This window comes from Macrobrachium rosenbergii, chromosome 26 (genome assembly GCF_040412425.1).
Source record: "Macrobrachium rosenbergii isolate ZJJX-2024 chromosome 26, ASM4041242v1, whole genome shotgun sequence".
Lineage (NCBI taxonomy): Eukaryota > Metazoa > Arthropoda > Malacostraca > Decapoda > Palaemonidae > Macrobrachium > Macrobrachium rosenbergii.
Window position 1 is genome coordinate 46,610,687 of NC_089766.1, and position 21,956 is coordinate 46,632,642.

The 21,956-nt window shown below is 35.8% G+C and overlaps 1 protein-coding gene across 2 annotated transcripts in view; it reads right to left on the minus strand.

Annotated features, from left to right (window-relative positions):
• LOC136853155 (protein SSUH2 homolog) overlaps positions 1-21,956 on the minus strand; it is a 792,844-nt gene that overhangs the window by 589,486 nt on the left and 181,402 nt on the right. For both annotated transcript variants that reach the window (XM_067128470.1, XM_067128469.1), the window contains exon 3: positions 14,347-14,451. In XM_067128470.1, the coding sequence (XP_066984571.1) occupies positions 14,347-14,451 (105 nt within the window). The remainder of the gene's footprint in view (positions 1-14,346; positions 14,452-21,956) is intronic.

The following is a 21,956-nucleotide window of genomic DNA, read 5'->3' on the forward strand; positions in this document are numbered from 1 at the left end:
CTCGCAGAAAAAGGTTCATATTTTAAAACTCCCGAACGCGCCCAATAATAGAGGTCGATGAAATATGAGAGTTTAGGAAAAATCTCTCTCGACAAAACTAAAAAAAAGGTTTCGGTGCGTTTTCTATATTATTTTGATCAGGGAAATTGGAATGAAGCGTTTTTTTTTTTTTATCCGAGCAGATTTCAACAGTGGGTTCAAATTTGTTCCTGTGTGATTGCGCGCAAGCAGATAAACATTCATTATTATTATTATTATTATTATTATTATTATTATTATTATTATTATTATTATTATTATTATTATTATTATTCAGTAGATGAAGAAGCCTATTCATATGGAACAAGCCCACCAAAGGGGCCATTGACTTGAAATTCAATTCCAAAGGATGTTATTATTATTATTATTATTATTATTATTATTATTATTATTATTATTATTATTATTATTATTCAGAAGATGAGACCTATTCATATGGAACAAGCCCACCAAAGGGGCCATTGACTTGAAATTCAAGCTTCCAAAGATGATTATTATTATTATTATTATTATTATTATTATTATTATTATTATTATTATTATTATTATTATTATTATTATTCAGAAGATGAAACCTATTCATATGGAACAATTGACTTCAAATTCAAGCTTCCAAAGAATATTATTATTATTATTATTATTATTATTATTATTATTATTATTATTATTATTATTCAGAAGATGAACCCTATTCAAAGAACATTAACGTGTTCATTAGGAACTAAGGGAAGGTAAAGGGAAATATACAGAGAGAACAGATCTATTCGCCTTGATAAACGAGCGCCTTCGACGGAAACAAGTGGGTCTGCCCCGTCACACCTCATTTAAACGTACTTCATTTCCACTCCTTCCCATTCTTGTCTCCTGAAATCCCACTCTTACAGAATGGGGCAACTGGCTCTATCCCATTTCACCCAAGAAATTGGGAGTGCTTTGCAAAATCTCTGAATATAAATATGACTTTTAATATATCCATGATAAAAAGATTAATATAACTGAAAATAAATTAGAAGAATAAACGAACGGGGAATAAATATAAAGGAAAATCATTAACACGAAAATAAATGGGTTCAAAAATGTTTCTCAATTACCTCAGCAAGCGACCCAAAAAAAAAAAAGTGAAAAAGTCGCCGAAGTTTCTTAGGGGCAATCGAGTTTTCTGTACAGCATATAATGCTGTATGAGACGCGGCCCATGAAACTATCAGCCAAGGCCCGGTGGTGGTCTGTTATATAATCTTGCCAGACGCAAGATCATGGTTAACTTTAGCCTTAAATAGAATAAAAACTACTGAGGCTAGAGGGCTGCAATTTGGTGTGTTTGATTATCGGAGGGTGGATGATCAACATACTAATTTGCAGCCCTCTAGCCTCAGTGGCTTTTAAGATCTGAGGGCGGACAGAAAAAAGTGCGGACGGACATACGTACAAAGCCACCTCAGTAGTTTTCTCTTTCGGAAAACTAAAAATCATACTGACATGTCGCCTGTTCCTCTTAAGCGGTGTTGAGGGGGGGGGGGATACGACCCCTTTCTTAAAGACACAATAATAAAAAAATAGATCAAGACGTGAAAAAGAAAGGAGAAAGCAAAAAGCGAAAAGGAAAACATCGTAAAAAAAACTGACTGAGGACAAGAAAGAGGGATGCAAATTCTTCGAAAAAAAAAAAGCTATAAAAATTCCCAGTTGGCAGGTCCTCCTAACTCTTGAAAAGCCTTCAGATTCGGCTGTTTATGACTCTCTCTCTCTCTCTCACTCTCCTCCTCTCTTCACGCCCCCTTTTTCATCAGCCCCATCCCCCCCCTCCTCTTCCTCATTCTCCCTCCCTCCTCCTTCCTCCTCCTCCCCCACCCCGCGTCTTTCTTCACTCCGTCATCAGGTCTACTTTGCGAGATTGGGTCATGAAAACGTGGGGCGCTCACTAGCAGCAGTTTTCGCTCAGAATTAAAGATGGGAGAAATTTGCGTGACTTAAGACATACACACACACTCCCTCTCTCTCTCTCTCCTCTCTCTCTCTCTCTCTCTCTCTCTCTCTCTCTCTCTCTCTCTCTGCCAATCTCTCTCTCTCTCTCTCCCTGTGGCAATCTCTCTCTCCCTGTGGCCATCTCTCTCTCTCTCTGAGACAGTCTCTCTCTCTCTGTTCCAATCTCTCTCCCTTTGCCAATCTCTCTCCCTGTGCCAATCTCTCTCTCTCTCTCCCCCCTGTGCCAATCTCCCCTCTCTCTCTCTCTCTCTCTGAGCCAGTTTCTCTCCCTGTACCAATCTCTCTCTCTCTCTCTCTCTCTCTCTCTCTCTCTCTCTCTCTCTCTCTCTCTCTCTCTCTCTGAGCCAATCTCTCTTCCTCTCTCCCTCTCTCCCCTTGGCCAATTTCCACGCCCTCTCTCTCTCTCTCTCTAAGCCTCTCTCTCTCTCTCTCTCTCTCTCTCTCTCTCTCTCTCTCTCTCTCTCCGCGCCAATCTGGAACCAAAGTCAGAAAAAGGAGTCTCCGACGGATCGACTTAATCCCGACGCCAGTTTACATAATGAAGTGAATCGATCAAACTCTGTTTCTATTAAAGTTAGAACTGGGGAGGTGATGAATAGGTTTAATCCGACGCCAGTGGACGTTATTGAATCAATTAATCTATCCGCTGCTATCGAAGTTACGAAGAGATCGATTGGCTGATTAAGTAAATACGGCTGACGGTTGACAGAGCTGAATATTTTTTTTCTCTCTCTTAATTTGGATAATGGTTAGCATCTTTTAATCTGTGGGTATGGGTATGGGTATTGGTATGTGTATGGTGCGGGTATGGTACAAATATGGGGTGGGTATGGTGTAGATATAGGTATGGAATGGATATGGGTATGGGTATGGGTATAGGTAGATATGGGTATGGGTATGGTATAGTTATGGGTACGGGTATGGTATAGATGTGGGTATGGGTATGGTTATGGTACAGATATGGGTAAGGGTATGATACAGATATGGGTATGGGTATGATACAGATATGGGAATGGGTATGATACAGATATGGGTATGGGTATGATACAGATATGGGTATGGGTATAGATATGGGTATAGATATGGGTATGGGAATGGGTATGGTACAGATATTGGGTATGGGTATAGATATGGGTATGGGAATGGGTATGATAACGATATGGGTGTGGGTATGATACAGATATGGGTATGGGTATGGTACAGATATGGGTATGGGTATGGGTATAGGTATGGGTATGGGAACTAGCAAATGCAAGCGTTGGCGAACATCTGCTAGTTATTCATTAAAGGAAAAATTCTAGTATGCCGTAAATAAAGAAAGCTCATTCAGCTGATTTTGACTTTCAGTGGCAAAACTTCACTACCCCATACAAAAACTACACTACCTATAGGACAGGCCACTACCGGACCGTGGCTGAAAGTTCCATGGGAAGCAGCGCATACAGCATTTATACGCCGTACAGAAAACTCGATTGTGACCAAGAAACCTCGGCGCATTTTTTACTTTTTTTTATTTTCAATAAAACTCGGGTTACGAAAAAGCCTTCACTCTTCAAGATCTCTCAGTCAAGAGCAGATTCAAGATCACAAAATATTTTATGCGGTGAATATTACCGAAGTTAAAACGTGCTATTTATCTATCCATTAATTTATTTATTTTTTCTTTTTTGAAAAGTGGGATTTCTTCTTTCTGTATTTCCCTTTACTTCCTCTTACTTCTTCCTAATGAACACCATCATATTCTTTGGAATAGGTTTCATCTTCTGAATAATAATAATAATAATAATAATAATAATAATAATAATAATAATAATAATAATAATAATAATAATCTTTGGAAGCTTGTTCCATATGAATAGGTTTCATCTTCTGAATAATAATAATAATAATAATAATAATAATAATAATAATAATAATAACAATAATAATAATAATAATAATAATCTTTCTTGAATTCCAAGTCAATGGCCCCTTAGGTGGGCTTTTTCCATATGGATAGTTTTCATCTACTGAATAATAATAATAATAATAATAATAATAATAATAATAATAATAATAATAATAATAATAATAATAATAATAGCAAAAAACAAACTTGCTATTTTCTAAGATATTTTGACATTAACGAAAGCAAAACTGTCAACTATAGCAATCAGAGCAACAGGCACGCGAACCGTTAAATAACCATTACATAACCTCAATTCTTTGTATATAAACGCCCCCCCCCCACCCCACAAAACAGACGCACCTGGGGCTGCGAGTAAATCAAGCCGAAAGGGGAAAATAAGCAACGTCCGGAAGATCGGAACAAAAACATAACAGCCGCGGATTTTGTTTTTCTTTTTTTTCTTTTTTTTTTTTTCAACCTTCCTCTCGGAATGTAAACAAACCGGGAGCTGTCGAGAAGTTCGCCGTTCCTGTAACAGATGGCGCCACGATTTGCATAAGGCTTCTTCGAGAGACCGCCCCGGCCCCTCCCCGGGGTGGTTTAGAATCGCTTTTCGAATTCGGGGGACGGGTTCTCTTTATTTGCAACATTTCCCTCCACCGGTGGTTGAAGTAAACATTCTACGTTTCTACTGGATGGCGACTTTGGGCGATTACATTAGCAAGCAAATGCCCACTTGGGCTTGTTTTTCTAGCTCCAACTCTTGGGCTTGTTTTTTTTTTTAAACCTCTCTGTTATGTGGGCGTTTTTTTGGCGATCATCATTATGTAAAAAAGTCTAAAAAAATACAACCTGTTCCACAACAGATCCAAATATGAAGGACGGAAAATTTCAGGTCACCGAATATAGCTAATTCCATCTATTGCTTGAATTAAGTTGTTTTTATCATAAGAATTAGCCTGTTAAGAAAATAACAAATTAAAAAAACTATCTATTGCTGCATTTCTCACACCGTTGGACTGTGGAACAGCCTCCCTATTGAGGAAGTCGTGCAATTGGAACTTCTTCTTCAGAAGTTCAAGCGAAGATGCAATGCATTGCTACCATAATACTATTCCCCTTACATTTTAATACACTGTTTATCTATTTATCTATCTACTAATATATTTTTTTCTTTTTTAATAAGTGGGATCTCTTCTTTCTGTATTTCCCTTACCTCCTCTTACTTCTTCCTAATGAACACCTTAATATTGTTTGGAAGCTTTGAATTTCAAGTCAGTGGGCCCTTTGGTGGAACGAGATACAGGCAAACTTGCAACTAATCTTCTTCTTCTTCTTTTAACGTGCTTGGAGACATATAACTTATATATCGAGTAATATCTATTATTCTCAAACCCCAGCCAATCCAATGCACCCCCAACCCCGCCCCCAACTACTTCCCCCCAGAAAAAAAAAAAGCAAAAAACATTCTCATCTTTCTGCCACCTGAATATTAATGCGGCTGCGAGGGAAAAAAAAAATACTTAGTGCAATTGGACATAACTTTTTTTTAATCATCGACAGAGTTGAGCAATTTAGCAATTTAATCAGCAAAAGGCCATTTTCCTCGACGGCCAGAGCTTAAAAAATATAAGAGCGTCCTGAGAAAAACGAGGCGAAAGGAAATGTCCATAATTCATATAATCATAATTGACTATAAACAAGGTATTGGATTTGCATATTAGGCTGCGATGCACTGTTACGACCCGGAGCAGTGGCGTTCTATCAAACGCAATGACACCATCATTTCACTGCCGACCGCCACCATCATTTCACCATCAGCTCGGCGACCAGGTACGGCAACATACTACACCATTACCTGGTAATCATTACAAGGCAGGTAATGAACGTAGTAGTTTTCGTAACTCGCTGAACTTTTTTTATCAGAAATATCAAGCAGCCAAATTTTATCTCTTTTGGTTGAGTCGTTATTTTATTTTTTTCTCTCTCTCTCTCTCTCTCTCTCTCTCTCTCTCTCTCTCTCTCTCTCTCTCTCTCTCTCTCTCTCTTGAGTTTTCGTAACTCAGTGAATTTTATCAGAATATTAAGCAGCCAAATTTTATCTCTTTTGATTGTGTCGTTATTGTAATTCTCTCTCTCTCTCTCTCTCTCTCTCTCTCTCTCTCTCTCTCTCTCTCTCTCTCTCTCTCTCTCTTTTAGTTTTCGTAACTCACTGAATTTCCTTCAGCGCAATCGAGTTTTCTATGCAGCTTATAATGCTGTATGAAACTTTTTAGCCGCGGTCCATGAAACTCAGCCACGGCCCAGTGGTGGTTTGTGTTGTTGGCACCTATAGCGCTGCCAGAAGTACGATTATGGCTAACTTTAACCTAAAATAAAATAAAAACTACAAGGCTAGAGGGCTGCAATTTGGTATGTTTGATGATTGGAGGGTGGATGATCAACATACCAATTTGCAGCCCTCAGCTCAGCAGTTTTTAAGATCTGAGGGCGGACAGAAAAAGTGCGGACAGAAAAAACTACCGACAGAAAAAGTGCGGACAGAAAAAAGTGCGGACAGAAAAAACTGCCGACTGAAAAAGTGGGGACAGAAAAAAGTGCCCACAGAAAAAGTGCCCACAGAAATAAGTGCGGACAGAAAAAAGTGCGGACGGACAGACAAATCCGGCACAATAATTTTCTTTCTCAGAAAACTAAAAATTGCTCACAAATAAATCAATGAAAGAAATCAGGTCGGCTCATTTTAAACTGACAATGACGGTTCGTGTCGAGAGGACGGTCCATTTCATGGAAAGCCTCAAGAGTTAATTAGTAGGTTATGGTCAGAGCAATCACTGCCATCGCCATAAAACTCTCTCTCTCTCTCTCTCTCTCTCTCTCTCTCTCTCTCTCTCTCTCTCTCTCTCTCTCTCTCTCTCTCTCTCTCTCTCTGGTGTTAATTTCATTATGTCTCTGCGAATTTCTCACAAACTTTTTGATATCACTGTAAGATTTTTCACCGAATCTGTCTCACTGTTGTTTGTCAAGTACTGTGATGCACTCTCTCTCTCTCTCTCTCTCTCTCTGTCTTTATTGCTATTTGAGACAACACATTTTCTATGGCCCTGTACAGTATTAGAGAATTCTCGCAGCTATGCAATTAGAATATACACATTAATAAATTACTAAAACATTATTTAGTTGTTGAAATACACATATGCCATTTAAATCTAATTCAAAAGATAGAAAACAAAAACAATTAGAAAAAAAAGCCAAGAGTAAATATATATCAATAAAAAATGGAGCCTAAAAAAAAAGGATAAATAGGTCCCACGTCAATGTACAAAAAGCCAAAAAGATGAATGAATGACCAATTCCAATAAAGACTGAAGCTTTTGCCAGTGATAAATATACGCCCACAATAACCTTTAAATAAAACACACAATAACCTTTAAAAAAAACACAATAACCTTAAAAAAAAAAGCTCTTTAATCACGAGAATTAATTCCACAGCGTACAGTCACGCTCGTCGGGCCCCCGACCTGTCAAACTTCACCCTGACCCACATACACCCCTGTTGCTGATTCTGAGGTCATTGCTAGGTCAGTTCCTAAGTGCAGGGTACGCGCTCCAGAATCGCCAATTTCGGCTTGAATGAGTTAGTTGCTTATTGTGGGAAATTAGCTTAGTAGTTTATTGTGGGAATTTAGTCTAGTAGTTTATTGTCTGAAATTAGCGCAGTCGTTTCTTGTGGGAAATAAGTGGAGTTTTTTTTTGTGGGAGATTAGTTGAGTCGTTTATTGTGGGAGATTAGTTGAGTCGTTTATTGTGGGAAATACCTGGAGTTTTTCATTGTGGAAAATTAGGTTTGTAGTTTATGGTGGGAAATGAGTAGAGATTTTTATTGTAGGAAATTTTTGTTGTTGTTTATCGTGGGAAATTAGTTTATTAGTTTATTGGGGGAAATTAATTTAGTCATTCATTGTAGGAGATGTGGACTTTTTTAGTCTGGGAAATTTGTTTAGTCGTTTACTGGGAAATTAGTTCAGTCGTTTATTGTGGGAAATTAGTTTAGTCGTTTATTGTGGGAAATTAGTTTAGTCGTTTACTGTAGGAAATTAGTTCAGTCGTTTACTGTGGGAAATCAGTTTAGTCGTTTATTGTGGGCAATTAGTTAAGTCATTAATTGTGGGAAATTAGTTCAGTCGTTTATTGTGGGAAATGAGTTTAGTTATTAATTGTGGAAATGAGTTTAGTCATTAATTGTGGGGAAATTAGTTAAGTCATTTATCACGGAAAATTAGTTTAGTAGTTTACTGTAGGAAATCAGTTTAGTCGTTTATTGTGGGAAATTAGTTTAGTCGTTTATTGTGGGAAATAAATGGAGTTTTTATCGTGGGAAATTAGTTTAGTCGTTTATTGTGGGAAATTAGTTTAGTAGTTTATTGTGGGAAATAAGTGGAGTTTTTTATTGTGGGAAATTAGTTTAGTCGTTTATTGTGGGAAATTAGTTTAGTAGTTTATTGTGAAAAACTAGTTTTGTAGTTTATTGTGGGAAATTAGTTTAGTTGTTCATTGTGGGAAATTAGTTTAGCCGTTTATTGTAGGAAATTAGTTTAGTCGTTTATTGTGGGAAATTAGTTCAGTCTTTTGAAGGAAATTAGTTCAGTCTTTTGTGGGAAATTACTTTAGTCGCCATCTGGCACTTACTAAAAGTCTCCATTCCTGGTTTTTTAGTTTTCTGTAAAAGAAAACTGTTGTGCCGGCTTTGTCTGTCCGTCCGCACTTTTTCTGTCCGCCCTCAGATCTTAAAAACTACTGAGGCTAGAGGACTGCAACTTAGTATGTTGATCATCCACCCTCCAGTCATCAAACATACCAAATTGCAGCCCTCTAGCCTCGGGAGTTTTTATTTTATTTAAGGTTAAAGTTAGCCATAATCGTGCTTCTGGCAACGATATAGGATAGTCCACCACCGGGCCGTGGTTAAAGTTTCACGGGCCGCAGCTCGTGCAGCATTAGATCGAGACCACCGAAAGATAGGTCCGTTTTCGGTGGCCTTGATTATACGCTGTAGCGGCTGTGCAGAAAACTCGATTGTGCCGGGGAAACTTCGACGCATTTTTTTTTTTTTTTTTATGGACTTCCTATTCCGTCCGTGATTCTTGCGTAGGTTTTTCCCCGTTCCATGAAAGTCACAATAAAATACAACAAATAAACAAAAAAAAAAAACCTGACCTCCACCGAGGACCATTACACCCTGGGTCATTAGCCACCGGTCTAATTATTAGGTCACAGAAGTTCGCCCGGGTCACGGGAATCGGGAATACGGAATAGGGAATAGAGGAAACGGAAAACGGCCCCGGAGTACGCAAATGAACGCGCCCTAATGAACGAACGCCCTAACGATCAAGAAGGATATTAATGGCAGACGAACCAGTAAGGGTGATTAGACAACGCCATTAGACTTTCATGAAGTCGTTAATTCCCTTCTGAATAAAGGGAATCGACTCCTCCCTGACACCGGGAAGGAAGGTCTCTCTCTCTCTCTCTCTCTCTCTCTCTCTCTCTCTTCGAAGTGAAGGGACGAATTACTATCTCTATATTCTCAGGGTTTCTTAATTAAAGGCAGTTGGTGGACTTTGCATTAATGAATCAATTGTTAGGAGATGGAAGAAAGAGAATATGAACGGAGGTATAGTAAAAGGACTGAAAGGGGGTTGAAGCTAGGGGCCTAAAGAAGGGACGCTGCAAAGAACCGTAAGCAGTGCCTACAGTGCACCTCCTACGGTGTCATATATCAATTAATCATTACCTTGGTTCCTTAAAAACCAATTATATTTGCATAGTTTTGTTTAAGTAAGGTCGATGATAAAAATATAAATACCATCTCTTAATATTAACTGTATTTTTCCAAGGATAATTTCTCTCACACAGAATGTATTAATGGTGTGCGCGTGCGCATACATACATACACACACACGCACACACACACACACACAGCAAGAAGCAGAAAGAATTTGCTAAATCCGCTGTTACGGAAGGAAATATATACCATTCTATTAACGAAATAGCGAGGAGAAGCACTGACTGGATTTCTCCCAGATAAATTCATCTTACACAGAATGCAAAAATGACACTGACACGCACACCCACGGAGAGAGAGAGAGAGAGAGAGAGAGAGAGAGAGAGAGAGAGAGAGAGAGAGAGAGAGAGAGAGAGAGAGAAAATGGATCATAAACACATTTTTCTCCCTGGAAAGGGGAAATCCCTCTTCTTACTTGCCAAGATCTTAAATGAGCTCATTAGAAGTTCCGTCAAACTCGCTTCCTTGCTTGATCGCTAATGGTGTTTTCGGCAAAGCCTCCAGCACCCCCCCCCTCCCTTCCCAAGCCCCCCCTCGCTCTCTCTCTCTCTCTCTCTCTCTCTCTCTCTCTCTCTCTCTCTCTCTCTCTCTCTCTCTCTCTCATCCTGGGTGAAAATTCGCCCTCGTCTCGGCGACTGTAATAAATCGCCCGGCTCTTCCTGATTGACTCTCGCTATTAAACTTTTTAACAAATTTTTTAAACTTATTTTTCTTCTTCTTTTTTTGACGTCTTGCTTCCACGTCAAGGGGAGTATTATGGCGCACGTTCGAAAACTCTTTCCTTTATTTATTTCTGTTAGTTTTCATGTTTTACTTTAGCCCTTACGCCAGCACGGGCTCTTGTTCGTACGAGCGGCCCCTCGCAGCCACCCCCACCAAAGCGGGAACTAAATATTTTTCTTAGTTTATTCAATATAGGAAAAAAGTTGCAGGAAGGAAATCTATGTATAAACAACTGAGTTTACAAAAATGTCTTCTATTTATTCTGTTTCTTTATTCTATGAAATATTTCGTTACTTAAAGCTTTTTAGAAATCAGTTTACCAAGAAATATATTATTCACATCTTACTGAGCTAAGCAAAAAATTAATAAAACATGATACACTCTTGACAAGAAATGGAACGATGTATTTGCAATATGTTTAATTTTCACTTAGTTCCCATAACCCAAAAACGTTCTTCTATAAATCTGAGGACTTGTATATATCTTTTGACTGCAAAATCACTTGTCTGTCCGTCCGCACTTTTTCTGTCCGCCCTCAGATCTTAAAAACTACTGAGGAGGCTAGAGGACTGCAAATTGGCATGTTGGTCATCCATCCTCCAATCATCAAACATACCAAATTGCAGCCCTCTAGCCTCAGTAGTTTTCATTTTAAGGTTAAAGTTAGCAATCATCGTACTTTTGGCACTGCTATGGGTACCAACAACACAGGCCACCTCTGGACTGTGGCTGAAAGTTTCATGGGCCGCGGCTAAGAGTTTCATGGGCCACAGATAAGAGTTTCATGGTCAACAGCTAAGAGTTTCATGGGCCACAGCTAAGAGTTTCATGGGCAACAGCTAAGAGTTTCATGGGCCGTGGCTGACAGTTTCACACAGCATTATACGCTGTACAGAGAACTCGATTGCACCGGAGAAGCTTCGGCGCATTTTTTACTTGTTTATTATTAAAACTACGTTACGATCAAACTTCTCAATATGAATATATGTATACATTGGCTCAAAAAGAAAAATTTTTAGTTTTACAACCTCGGTTTCTTTAATAGGATTAGTTTATCAATAAAAATTTAAGACGTTTTATTCATTTATTACTTTACTTTTCCTTTTTTTAATGAGTGACGTCTTTTCTTTTTTTTTTATTTCGCTTTGCTTCGTCTTACGTCTTCCTAATGAACACCTTAATATACTTTGGAAGCTTGAATTTCAAGTCAGTGGCCCCTTTGGTGGGCTTGTTCCATAGGAATAGGTTTCATCTACTGAATAATAATAATAATAATAATAATAATAATAATAATAATAATAATAATAATAATAATAATAATAATAATAATAATAATAATAATAATAATGCTAAGAGATTCACAATTTCGTGAAAAACAATCTGTGTAATAATATTTACTATATAATTGTGGATTTTATTACACAACAACAACAACAACAACAACAACAACAACAACAATAATAATAATAATAATAATAATAATAATAATAATAATAATAATAATAATATTCTTTAGAAGCTTGAATTTCAAGTCAGTGGCCCCTTTGGTGAGCTTGTTCCATATGGATAAGTTTCATCTACTGAATAATAATAATAATAATAATAATAATAATAATAATAATAATAATAATAATAATAATAATAATAATAATAATGAATAGTACAGGGGTATAAACATCTAATTTTTTCTATATTATAAAAAAAGTCTACTACGAAGTCTACATGAAACAACAACATAAGTCTTTGAAATCAATTGCTTCCTTCAGAATTATCAATGACACATATATGGATCTCCAATTATTGACCTTTACGGTTACAGAGGATTTAAACCAATCAATTAATTCATTTCTCATTTAATTTAAATTTAATTATCCCGGAATTAACAACGCAGGAAGCTCTAAATATTCGTAAATAAAAATAAATGAAATTACTTTAGGGACCCTCAATTCGTAAGGAGGTGCGAAGGTTTAGCTTAGTTACCCTAATTTAAAGAAAAATACCCGTTTTCTACTATAACCCAAATCGCGCTTTAGAAAACGGTCCTTCCAAATATTATAAGGGTAACTCTACCATTTGGAAACTCCACAGCAATCTGTCGAGTCTCCTGCAACAAGCACAACTTGATTCACATTAACCATATTCTTTGGTAGCCTGAATTTCAAGTCAGTGGCCTCTTTTGTGTTTTAATTTTAATGAGGAAATTAACTTTCTTTACCAATATCTTAAAAATAACTCTTCGCAGACAAACTATTGTTTAAAATAATTAGGAAAATGCTAGACGCTTGGTTCATGGAGGTACCATCAATTTTGACAGCACCAAAATTAAAAATGTTTGCGAGCTTTCCCTTTTTTTTTTTCATGGTGACCTTTTCAGTAAAAAGTTCCTGACAAGTATTCGAAAAGAATTCCCGGCCTTTACCTTAATGTCGTTCCAAAAAATCCATTAAAGATCGGATCTCTGTTCAAAATGAAAGATTGCCCAAGTTCTCTTCTAAAATCTAATGTTATTTTTTATAAATATACGTGGCCATGATGTGATCACGGGACTTATGTGGGTTGTACGAGGAGGTTACTCAAAGTGAGAAGAGATTCTCACAGGGGCGTCAGTTTCAGAACGGGCAGTAGATTAACAAATCCCGAACAGTCAAATATTAGGAATCACTCTAAGTTATGTAAAACATATATTGATGATAAGGACTTTACAATTATAGGTCAAGTACATAATGAAGACGACCTAACACTCTTGGAGTCCATTACGATAAAAAAGACAGTTCCGTCTTTAAATACGCAATCCTCCTCTGTTCAGTTGTTTATCGCCTAAGGCGCGTTGTTTGTTTTTACGAAATTCTTTGCGAGGATAAGGTACAGAATGGCCTTACCTTTTTTAGTGTTTGATATAATTTTACTGTTTTTAGAATCTTACAGATATTGTGTACATATTTTTAATGTTTAGTATAATTTCCTCTTTCAAGATGTTCATAAATTATTTTCAAGTTTTCCACATGCTGATGTTCATTAAATTTTATTAAATATTGCGTAATTTTAATGGACTGTGCAGTGCTTGGTTTTAAAGTTCGTTTGTATCTTTATTATAGCCTTGAGGATGCGATAAGTCGTGAAACGTTGTCACGATTAATGTACCTGAGTACAATTTTCCCTATGGTTCCCTGATCATATATATATATATATATATTTTATATATATATATATATATATATATATATATATATATATATATATATATATATATATATATATGACTATTTATCACATCAAGATGATTCATATTATTTTACAAACGTCCTTTTTCAATTCACTCTGCTGAAATAATATATTTTCATATAAATTTTATTAAATTTTTAGTTGATAATAAGTCCACCGTCCCGTGGGATGAACCAGCGACGGACGAGGAATCAGGACTACAGTGACACACTAACGCTTTCGGCCGAAAGCGTTTGTATAGTCCTGATTCCTCGTCCGTCGCTGGTTGAGGATGACTTTTCATCAACTAAAAATTCCCTTCTTGAAATATGAAAATATATTATTACCTGTAGTACAATTGATATTAAAGGACGTTTGTAGTTTTCTGATTATATATATATATATATATATATATATATATATATATATATATATATATATATATATATATATATATATATATAATATATATATATATATATATATATATATATATATATATATATATATATATATATATGTGCACACGCGCCTGTAATATATCTAGATCAAATCAATAACGATGCAGCAACAACACTACGCCTAGACTCGATTTCCTTCCCCAGGCGAAACCAACCGATCTCATCCCGCCAAACCCAATGGGTAAATAAGCGGCCACTTCTTACCTGCTTCAAAGGAGAGCTGCTCATAGCCGGTGAAGTGGTCCATGAGGTCCATGGGGGGCGCGGATGGGACCACCTTGTCATCTTCGCACGCGTCTCCTTCATAGCCTGGAAAGAAGACAGGATTTGTATGATTATCGACGTTCAGAATGAGGTAGACACATTAAAATTATTTTCCTTATCTCATATTGCTATGCTGAATCATAATCTTTCTAGATAGTGACCCCCAGGGGTTTATTATTAACCCGGTATATATCCACCTTTGCGGCGTGTTTAGTACAAGCCCACTGGGGATGACCGTAAAAACATAAACAAAAGACTGTAAATATCATAAAGATAATGACACCCAAGAAATATTAGTTCTAGATAATGACCCCCCAAACTTTGTTGGGGGTCACTGTCTAGGAAAGATTCTCGAATCATGATAATATTGTTAAATCACAAAACAGTATATTAGATTACTGACTTTCAGAATGAGGTACACAAATTAAAAATAACTATGAATGCCATATTGCTATGTTGAATCATGATAATACTGTTACATCACAGGACAATAATTCACTTAAGTTATTTCTTTATTGGAACTTCATAAGTTCAAGCGAAGATGCAATGCACTCTTACCCTGATACTATTCTCCTTGCATTTTAATACATTTTTATCCATCTATTTTTTTTTTTTCTTTTTAATAAGCGAATCTCTTATTTCTGTATTTCCCTTTACCTCCTCTTACTTCTTCCTAATGAACACCACATTCTTTGGAAGCTCCAATTTCAAGTCAGTGGCCCCTTTGGTGGGATTGTTCCATATGAAAAGGGTTCACTATTAAATAATAATAATAATAATAATAATAATAATAATAATAATAATAATAATAATAATAATAATAATAATAATAATAATAATAATAATAATAATAATATAATAATAATAATCTTCATCTTCATTGGCCACTTTACATATTGAACTAGTTTCCCTCACAATTGAAGATCTTTAGTATCCATTTTCTATTTTTTATCCTCATAGAAAACGAAAGAAAATAGATTCTGTTTTAGGCTTCATAGAAAACGAAGAAAATGGATTCTATTATATGTTTATTTCATAGAAAACGAAGAAAACGAAGCTATTTCTAACATATATATATGACAGTCTACAGGAAATGCTGCCAAGAGCAGGAAAGAATTATACGAGCTTTCCATTGCTATTCAGATTAAGAAATCGTCAGCCAATGTAATGATATATTTTTGCATCAGTAACAATTAGTAACTTATGCAAAAACCATTTGAGAACCAGATGACGTCGTCCTGTTGGAACTTCAGAAGTTCAAGCGAAGATGCAATGCATTACCACCATATGTTATTCTCCTTTAATTTTAATACATTTTGATCTATTTACCTGTTTATTATTTTTTTTTTCAATAATTGGGATCTCTTCTTTCTGTATTTCCCTTTACTTCCTCTTACTTCTTCCTAATGAACACCTTAATATTCTTTGGACGCTTCAGAATTTCATGTCAACGGCCCCTTTGGTGGGCTTGTTCCAGACGAATAGGTTTCATCTACTGAATAATAATAATAATAATAATAATAATAATAATAATAATAATAATAATAATAAGAATAATAATAATAATAACAACAACAACTAGGCAACTTCTAACACTTACCTTAATGCTACACAATTTTCTCATATAAGCAAATAATTTCAAACTAAATCTGCAGTTTTAATAAAATAAAAATAATAATAATAATAATAATAATAATAATAATAATAATAATAATAATAATAATATCATCAACTCCAAGATGGTTTTTTTTTTACAATAAATTAGCTTAAATGGTGTTTTCAGTTTTCATGAAATAAAAAAAAACATGCCATATTCATCATAATCACTGAGGAATCAAGGACCAAAGACCCAGCAGCAATTTAAGGTGAGTTCCTGCCTAGAAAGTGGCAGGAACAGTGAAAAGAAAAAGTGCACTTAAAGCTGTCGTTCTTTTGGGGCACTGATCTATTACACCAAGCAATGTCCACCCAACAACCCCCCCTCCCCCCACCCCGTCCTTCTTCCCTTTCCGATCTTGCCATAAGGCGATCTCTCCATTTGAATGTTCCGATTCATGAACTTCTATAAGGTTACAGGGAAGTGTACAATATTTACTGACATACAACTGACGAACGAACAGAGATAACACTTAAGGGAGCCAACTATATTTGATTAGTGCTTTCAGATGGTGGGGTCGTGTGGGAAGAATGATGGATGACAGGTTGGTGAGTAGAGGTAGCCTACTTTTGGAAGTGTGAAGAGAAAGGACCGGGGTGGTTGGATTAGTGTGTGTGTGTATATATATATATATATATATATATATATATATATATATATATATATATATATATATATATATATATATATATATATATATATATATATACATATACAAAACAGTACAATATACCACCTATCTGTAAATTTGTATATAATGCCTATGGAATAAATTTTCGCAGATTCATCACCAATTCCTATAATATATATATATATATATATATATATATATATATATATATATATATATATATATATATATATGTATGTGTGTGTGTGTGTGTGTGTGTATATACACACATATATATATATATATATATATATATATATATATATATATATATATATATATATATATATATATATATATATAATCCGTACAAGCAGCTACACTTCACCCGTCTATCATCTATATATATATATCTACATCTCATATGGATCGGACCAGATCACAGCGCGATCCGAAAGCGTATTGACATCCTCCATCGCAAAGGATGGAACATGAGCCGGAGGCTAAATCCCCGTATCCGATTAAAGGCTTTGGGCTGAAGTCGCTCTCGGGGAAATGCGAAATTAATGGTATGCAGATACGTCTCCTGAGCCGTCGGCAAAATGACAGCAGTTTGGATGTTCCTGAATTGTCGTAGTGACTCCTCGGTCGTTTGCATAAGATTTAGTCTTTGTAGATCAGTGGTTCTCGACATGGGGGGGAATTTCAGGGTTCAGGGTTGGGGGGGGCCATGAGAGAGAGAGAGAGAGAGAGAGAGAGAGAGAGAGAGAGAGAGAGAGAGAGTATTAGGGAAACCCATGTTTGCTTGTTTTTGATGGAAATATATTGTCATAGCACAGTGGTCCTCAGCCAAGGGGGGAGGGAATTCCCCATGGTTGGAATTTTAGAGTTTGGGGCGGGGGAAAATTGTGACCATAGATGGCAGGCTCAAACTGGCTCCAGGACCACACAAAACGCAGTGTGCATCGGTCCGCACCACTGAGAGGCCACACTGATCTTTCTCTCCGCTAGCTTGTGTGTTTGTGTTGGTATTTTGTTGCATATTATCTGGAATGCACCTTTTGAGGCAGACAAATCTGGAAAGTGGGTGATGGGGAAGGAATGGCATTCTGACATATGATGAAAAGGTGCATGAGACAAAAAAGATTGACAACCACTGATTAATCTTTGTAGAGGATTCAACGCTGTTAATCACTTTGTTGGGGAAACTTACTTTTCTGGACGTTTAGAGCTTCGATTCAAAAATATTATTATTATTATTATTATTATTATTATTATTATTATTATTATTATTATTATTATTATTATTATGGAATTATTATTATTAATCAGTAGATGAAACCTATTCATATGGAACAAGCCCACCAAAGGGGCCACTGACTTGAAATTCCAGAAGCTTCCAAAGAATATTAAGGTGTTCATGAGGAAGAAGTAAGAGGAAGTAAAGGGAAATACAGAAAGAAGAGATCCCACCCATTAAAAAAGAAGAAAATAAATTAATAAATAGGTAAACAGATAAAAAAAAATGTATTAAAATGCAAGAAGAATTGTATCAGAATGAGGGAGTATGAACACATGGCACCAAGATAATTGAGTAATATGTTCCAAGAATTAAAATGAATTATAAATGTCCTTATGAATTCAAAAAAGACATTCAAGAAGTAACTAAAGGCAGCTCAGACGAAGAGGAATCCTGATGACCAATTGGAGGATTTAGAGACAATAAAATTTGGTGATATATTTAAACAAGTAAAAGTGTGCCGAAGTTTCTTCGGCGCAATCGAGTTTTCTGTACAGCCACTGCAGCATATAATCAAGTGGAAAATAGATCTATCTTTCGGTGGTCTCGGTATAATGCTGTATGAGCCACGGCCTGTGAAACTTTAACCACGGCCAAGTGGTGACCTGGCCTATATCGTTGCCAGATGCACGATTATGGCTAAATTTAACCTTAAATAAAATGAAAACTATTGAGGCTAGAGAGCTGCAATTTGCTATGTTTGATGATTGGAGGTTGGATGACCAACATAACAATTTGCAGCCCTCTAGCCTCAGTAGTTTTTAAGATCTGAGGGCGGACAGAAAAAAGTGCGGACGGACAGACAAAGCCGGCACAATAGTTTTCTTTACAGAAACCAAAATTATCTTTCGACATAATTCTTTATGTTCCATAGGAAAAAGGGATGAGATAGCTAGACACTGATGGATGACAGGCTATCCATGAATAAATCTCTCATGAAAAAAAAAAGTCCCCTCTCTCTCTCTCTCTCTCTCTCTCTCTCTCTCTCTCTCTCTCTCTCTCTCTCTCAAAGAAGTCAGAAATACTGTAGGTGTATTTACCAAAAAGTCACCTTACGAATAAGTTTTCAAATAGAAATATAGGAAGCATTGAAGGAAGATAAATAAATTAAGATTTTACTCTACAAAGAAGTCAACTCGTTTAGAAATTAAAGTTTTGTAATTAGTGAATGTACTGATACAAGAATAACGGAGCATTACAGGGGAAACGAGAAAATAATAATCATCAAAGAAAAGAATAAGCATGAAACCCTGATACTAATCTTCGAAGGCCTTACAGAGAGAGAGAGAGAGAGAGAGAGAGAGAGAGAGAGAGAGAGAGAGAGAGAGAGAGAGAGAGAGAGAGAGTTGTTATGAATTTTATTTACAAAAGAGTAATATCAACACGGCCAAATAACGGCTCTACATCATGACAATACTGTCATTGCTGATAAAAAAAATAATAATAATAATAATAATAATAATAATAATAATAATAATAATAATAATAATAATAATAATAAACAAGGGAGAAGGAAAATTTGGTAAACATGAAAAAAACAGAATATAGATAAACTTTAATTTCAGAATAACAAGAAAGAACTGTCATTGCTGATAAACAAAACAAATAATAATAATAATAATAATAATAATAATAATAATAATAATAATAATAATAATAATAATAAACTAGGGAGAAGGAAAATTTGGTAAACAAAAAAAAAAACAATAAACCTTAACTTCAGAATAATAAGAAAGTATGGAACATATACCTCAAGAAATTTAGAACCCCTGCAGGCGAAATCAACGCATATTCTTACACGGCACAGCGTATATCTCAGAGAGAGAGACCAGCGCATATTCTCAGTTATTCTTGAGAGCACATTCTCCTCCTAATCTGCGGAATGGCGAAGGAACGAAGAAGGAAAAACCTCCGCAGAAACCGGAAAAAAGAGAGAAAAAAAAGAGAGGACTCATTACATTAACAAGAGAAGAGCCTTAGAAGAAATGTACTATTTTTAGCCCCGGCCAAAATTAAATTTGCTCACGAGATATAACGTAGGGAAGACTTCTCAATGGCCACGAGATGGGAGCTCTTTGTACTTTTCTCATTTTCTCCTGGGGTAGATATTCCTTGAGGTCATTGGGGTGTCATGAGAAGAAGATATTCTAAGCTTTACTTGCATGTGTATATATATATATATATATATATATATATATATATATATATATCCACACTAAAAATACACATATAAATTCTTGACACAAAAAATAATTAATATACATATACATATATATAAATAAGAGAGAGAGAGAGAGAGAGAGAGAGAGAGAGAGAGAGAGAGAGAGAGAGAGAGAGAGAGAGAGAGAGAGAGAGAGAAACTCTATTCCAAGGCCCCAAAGAGACTGAGCTGCTTACTTGGCTGAGCTGAAAGGAAAGTCAGGGGCAGTGTGGGCTTGAAATGGGTAGGGGTGGGGGAGGGGTGGGGGTGGGGGTGTGAGGCCAAGTATGAGGTGTAATGGAAATACACGAACCTAATATTCGTGCTGGTATAATGTTATACATGCATACATATTTATATATACATGTATATATATGTATATATATATATAGATATAGATATATATATATATATATATATATATATATATATATATATATATATATATATATATATATATATATATATATATATATATATATATAAATTTATGTATTGTCTCTGCCGATTAAGAAATGAATTACTCCTGGCCAGAAGACTATTATAATCAATCCAAAATTGGTTTTTTTTTTTTTTTTTTTTTTTTTGAACCTCCCAAACCCCGCAGTCGAAAAATCGTGTCTAGGTGAAAATACATGTGTATTGGCACATGTACGCTTGGGTGCACTGCTGTGTATGTGCTTTATAATAATAATAATAATAATAATAATAATAATAATAATAATAATAATAATAATAATTATTATTATTATTATTATTATTATTATTATTATTATTATTATTATTATTATTATTATTCACAAGATAAACCACTGACTTAAAATTCAAGCTTCCAAAGAATACAGTGTTCGTATGAACGGAATCACACAAGATAAAATGATAATAGGACACACAATATATAGTGATTAAAACTAATTGAGTTTTAATCACTACATATTGTGTACCCTATTAAAACTAATTGAGTCGGAGGCCCTAATAAGCAATAAAAATCTGTAGCCAAAATGGAGTGTCAACTTTAAGATTGAATAAAGATAAAAATAGCAGCGGCTTCAAGAAGAGGCGTGAAAAGAAGAGGAAAAAAAATCTTGAGAAAGCAGAGGAGGCGTGAGAGTGGACTGTCTGTCTCAACACTTCAGCGTTTTCGCCATTTAATCTTTTTTTTTTTTTATTTGCCTCTCTCTCTCTCTCTCTCTCTCTCTCTCTCTCTCTCTCTCTCTCTCTCTCTCTCATACACGCACTTACACATACATTTTTGTAAACAGCACTGAGTAAATTCGGGAAAGTCTCTCTCTCTCTCTCTCTCTCTCTCTCTCTCTCTCTCTCTCTCTCTCTCTCTCTCTCTTCTTGCACTTACACATACATTTTTGTAAACAGCACTGAGTAAATTCAGGGAAAGTCTCTCTCTCTCTCTCTCTCTCTCTCTCTCTCTCTCTCTCTCTCTCTCTCTCTCTCTCTCTCTCTCTCTCACGAACACACACATTTTTGAAAGAGCTCTGATGAAACTCGGGAAAGCCTCTCTCTCTCTCTCTCTCTCTCTCTCTCTCTCTCTCTCTCTCTCTCTCTCTCACGAACACAAATATTTTTGAAAGAGCTCTGATGAAACTCGGGAAAGCCTCTCTCTCTCTCTCTCTCTCTCTCTCTTTCTTTTTTTTTTTTGAAGCAGCTCTGATGAAACCCAGAAAGTATCCTCTCTCTCTCTCTCTCTCTCTCTCTCTCTCTCTCTCTCTCTCTCTCTCTCTCTCTCTCTCTTGAGGCAGCTCTGATGACAATCGGAAAAATATCA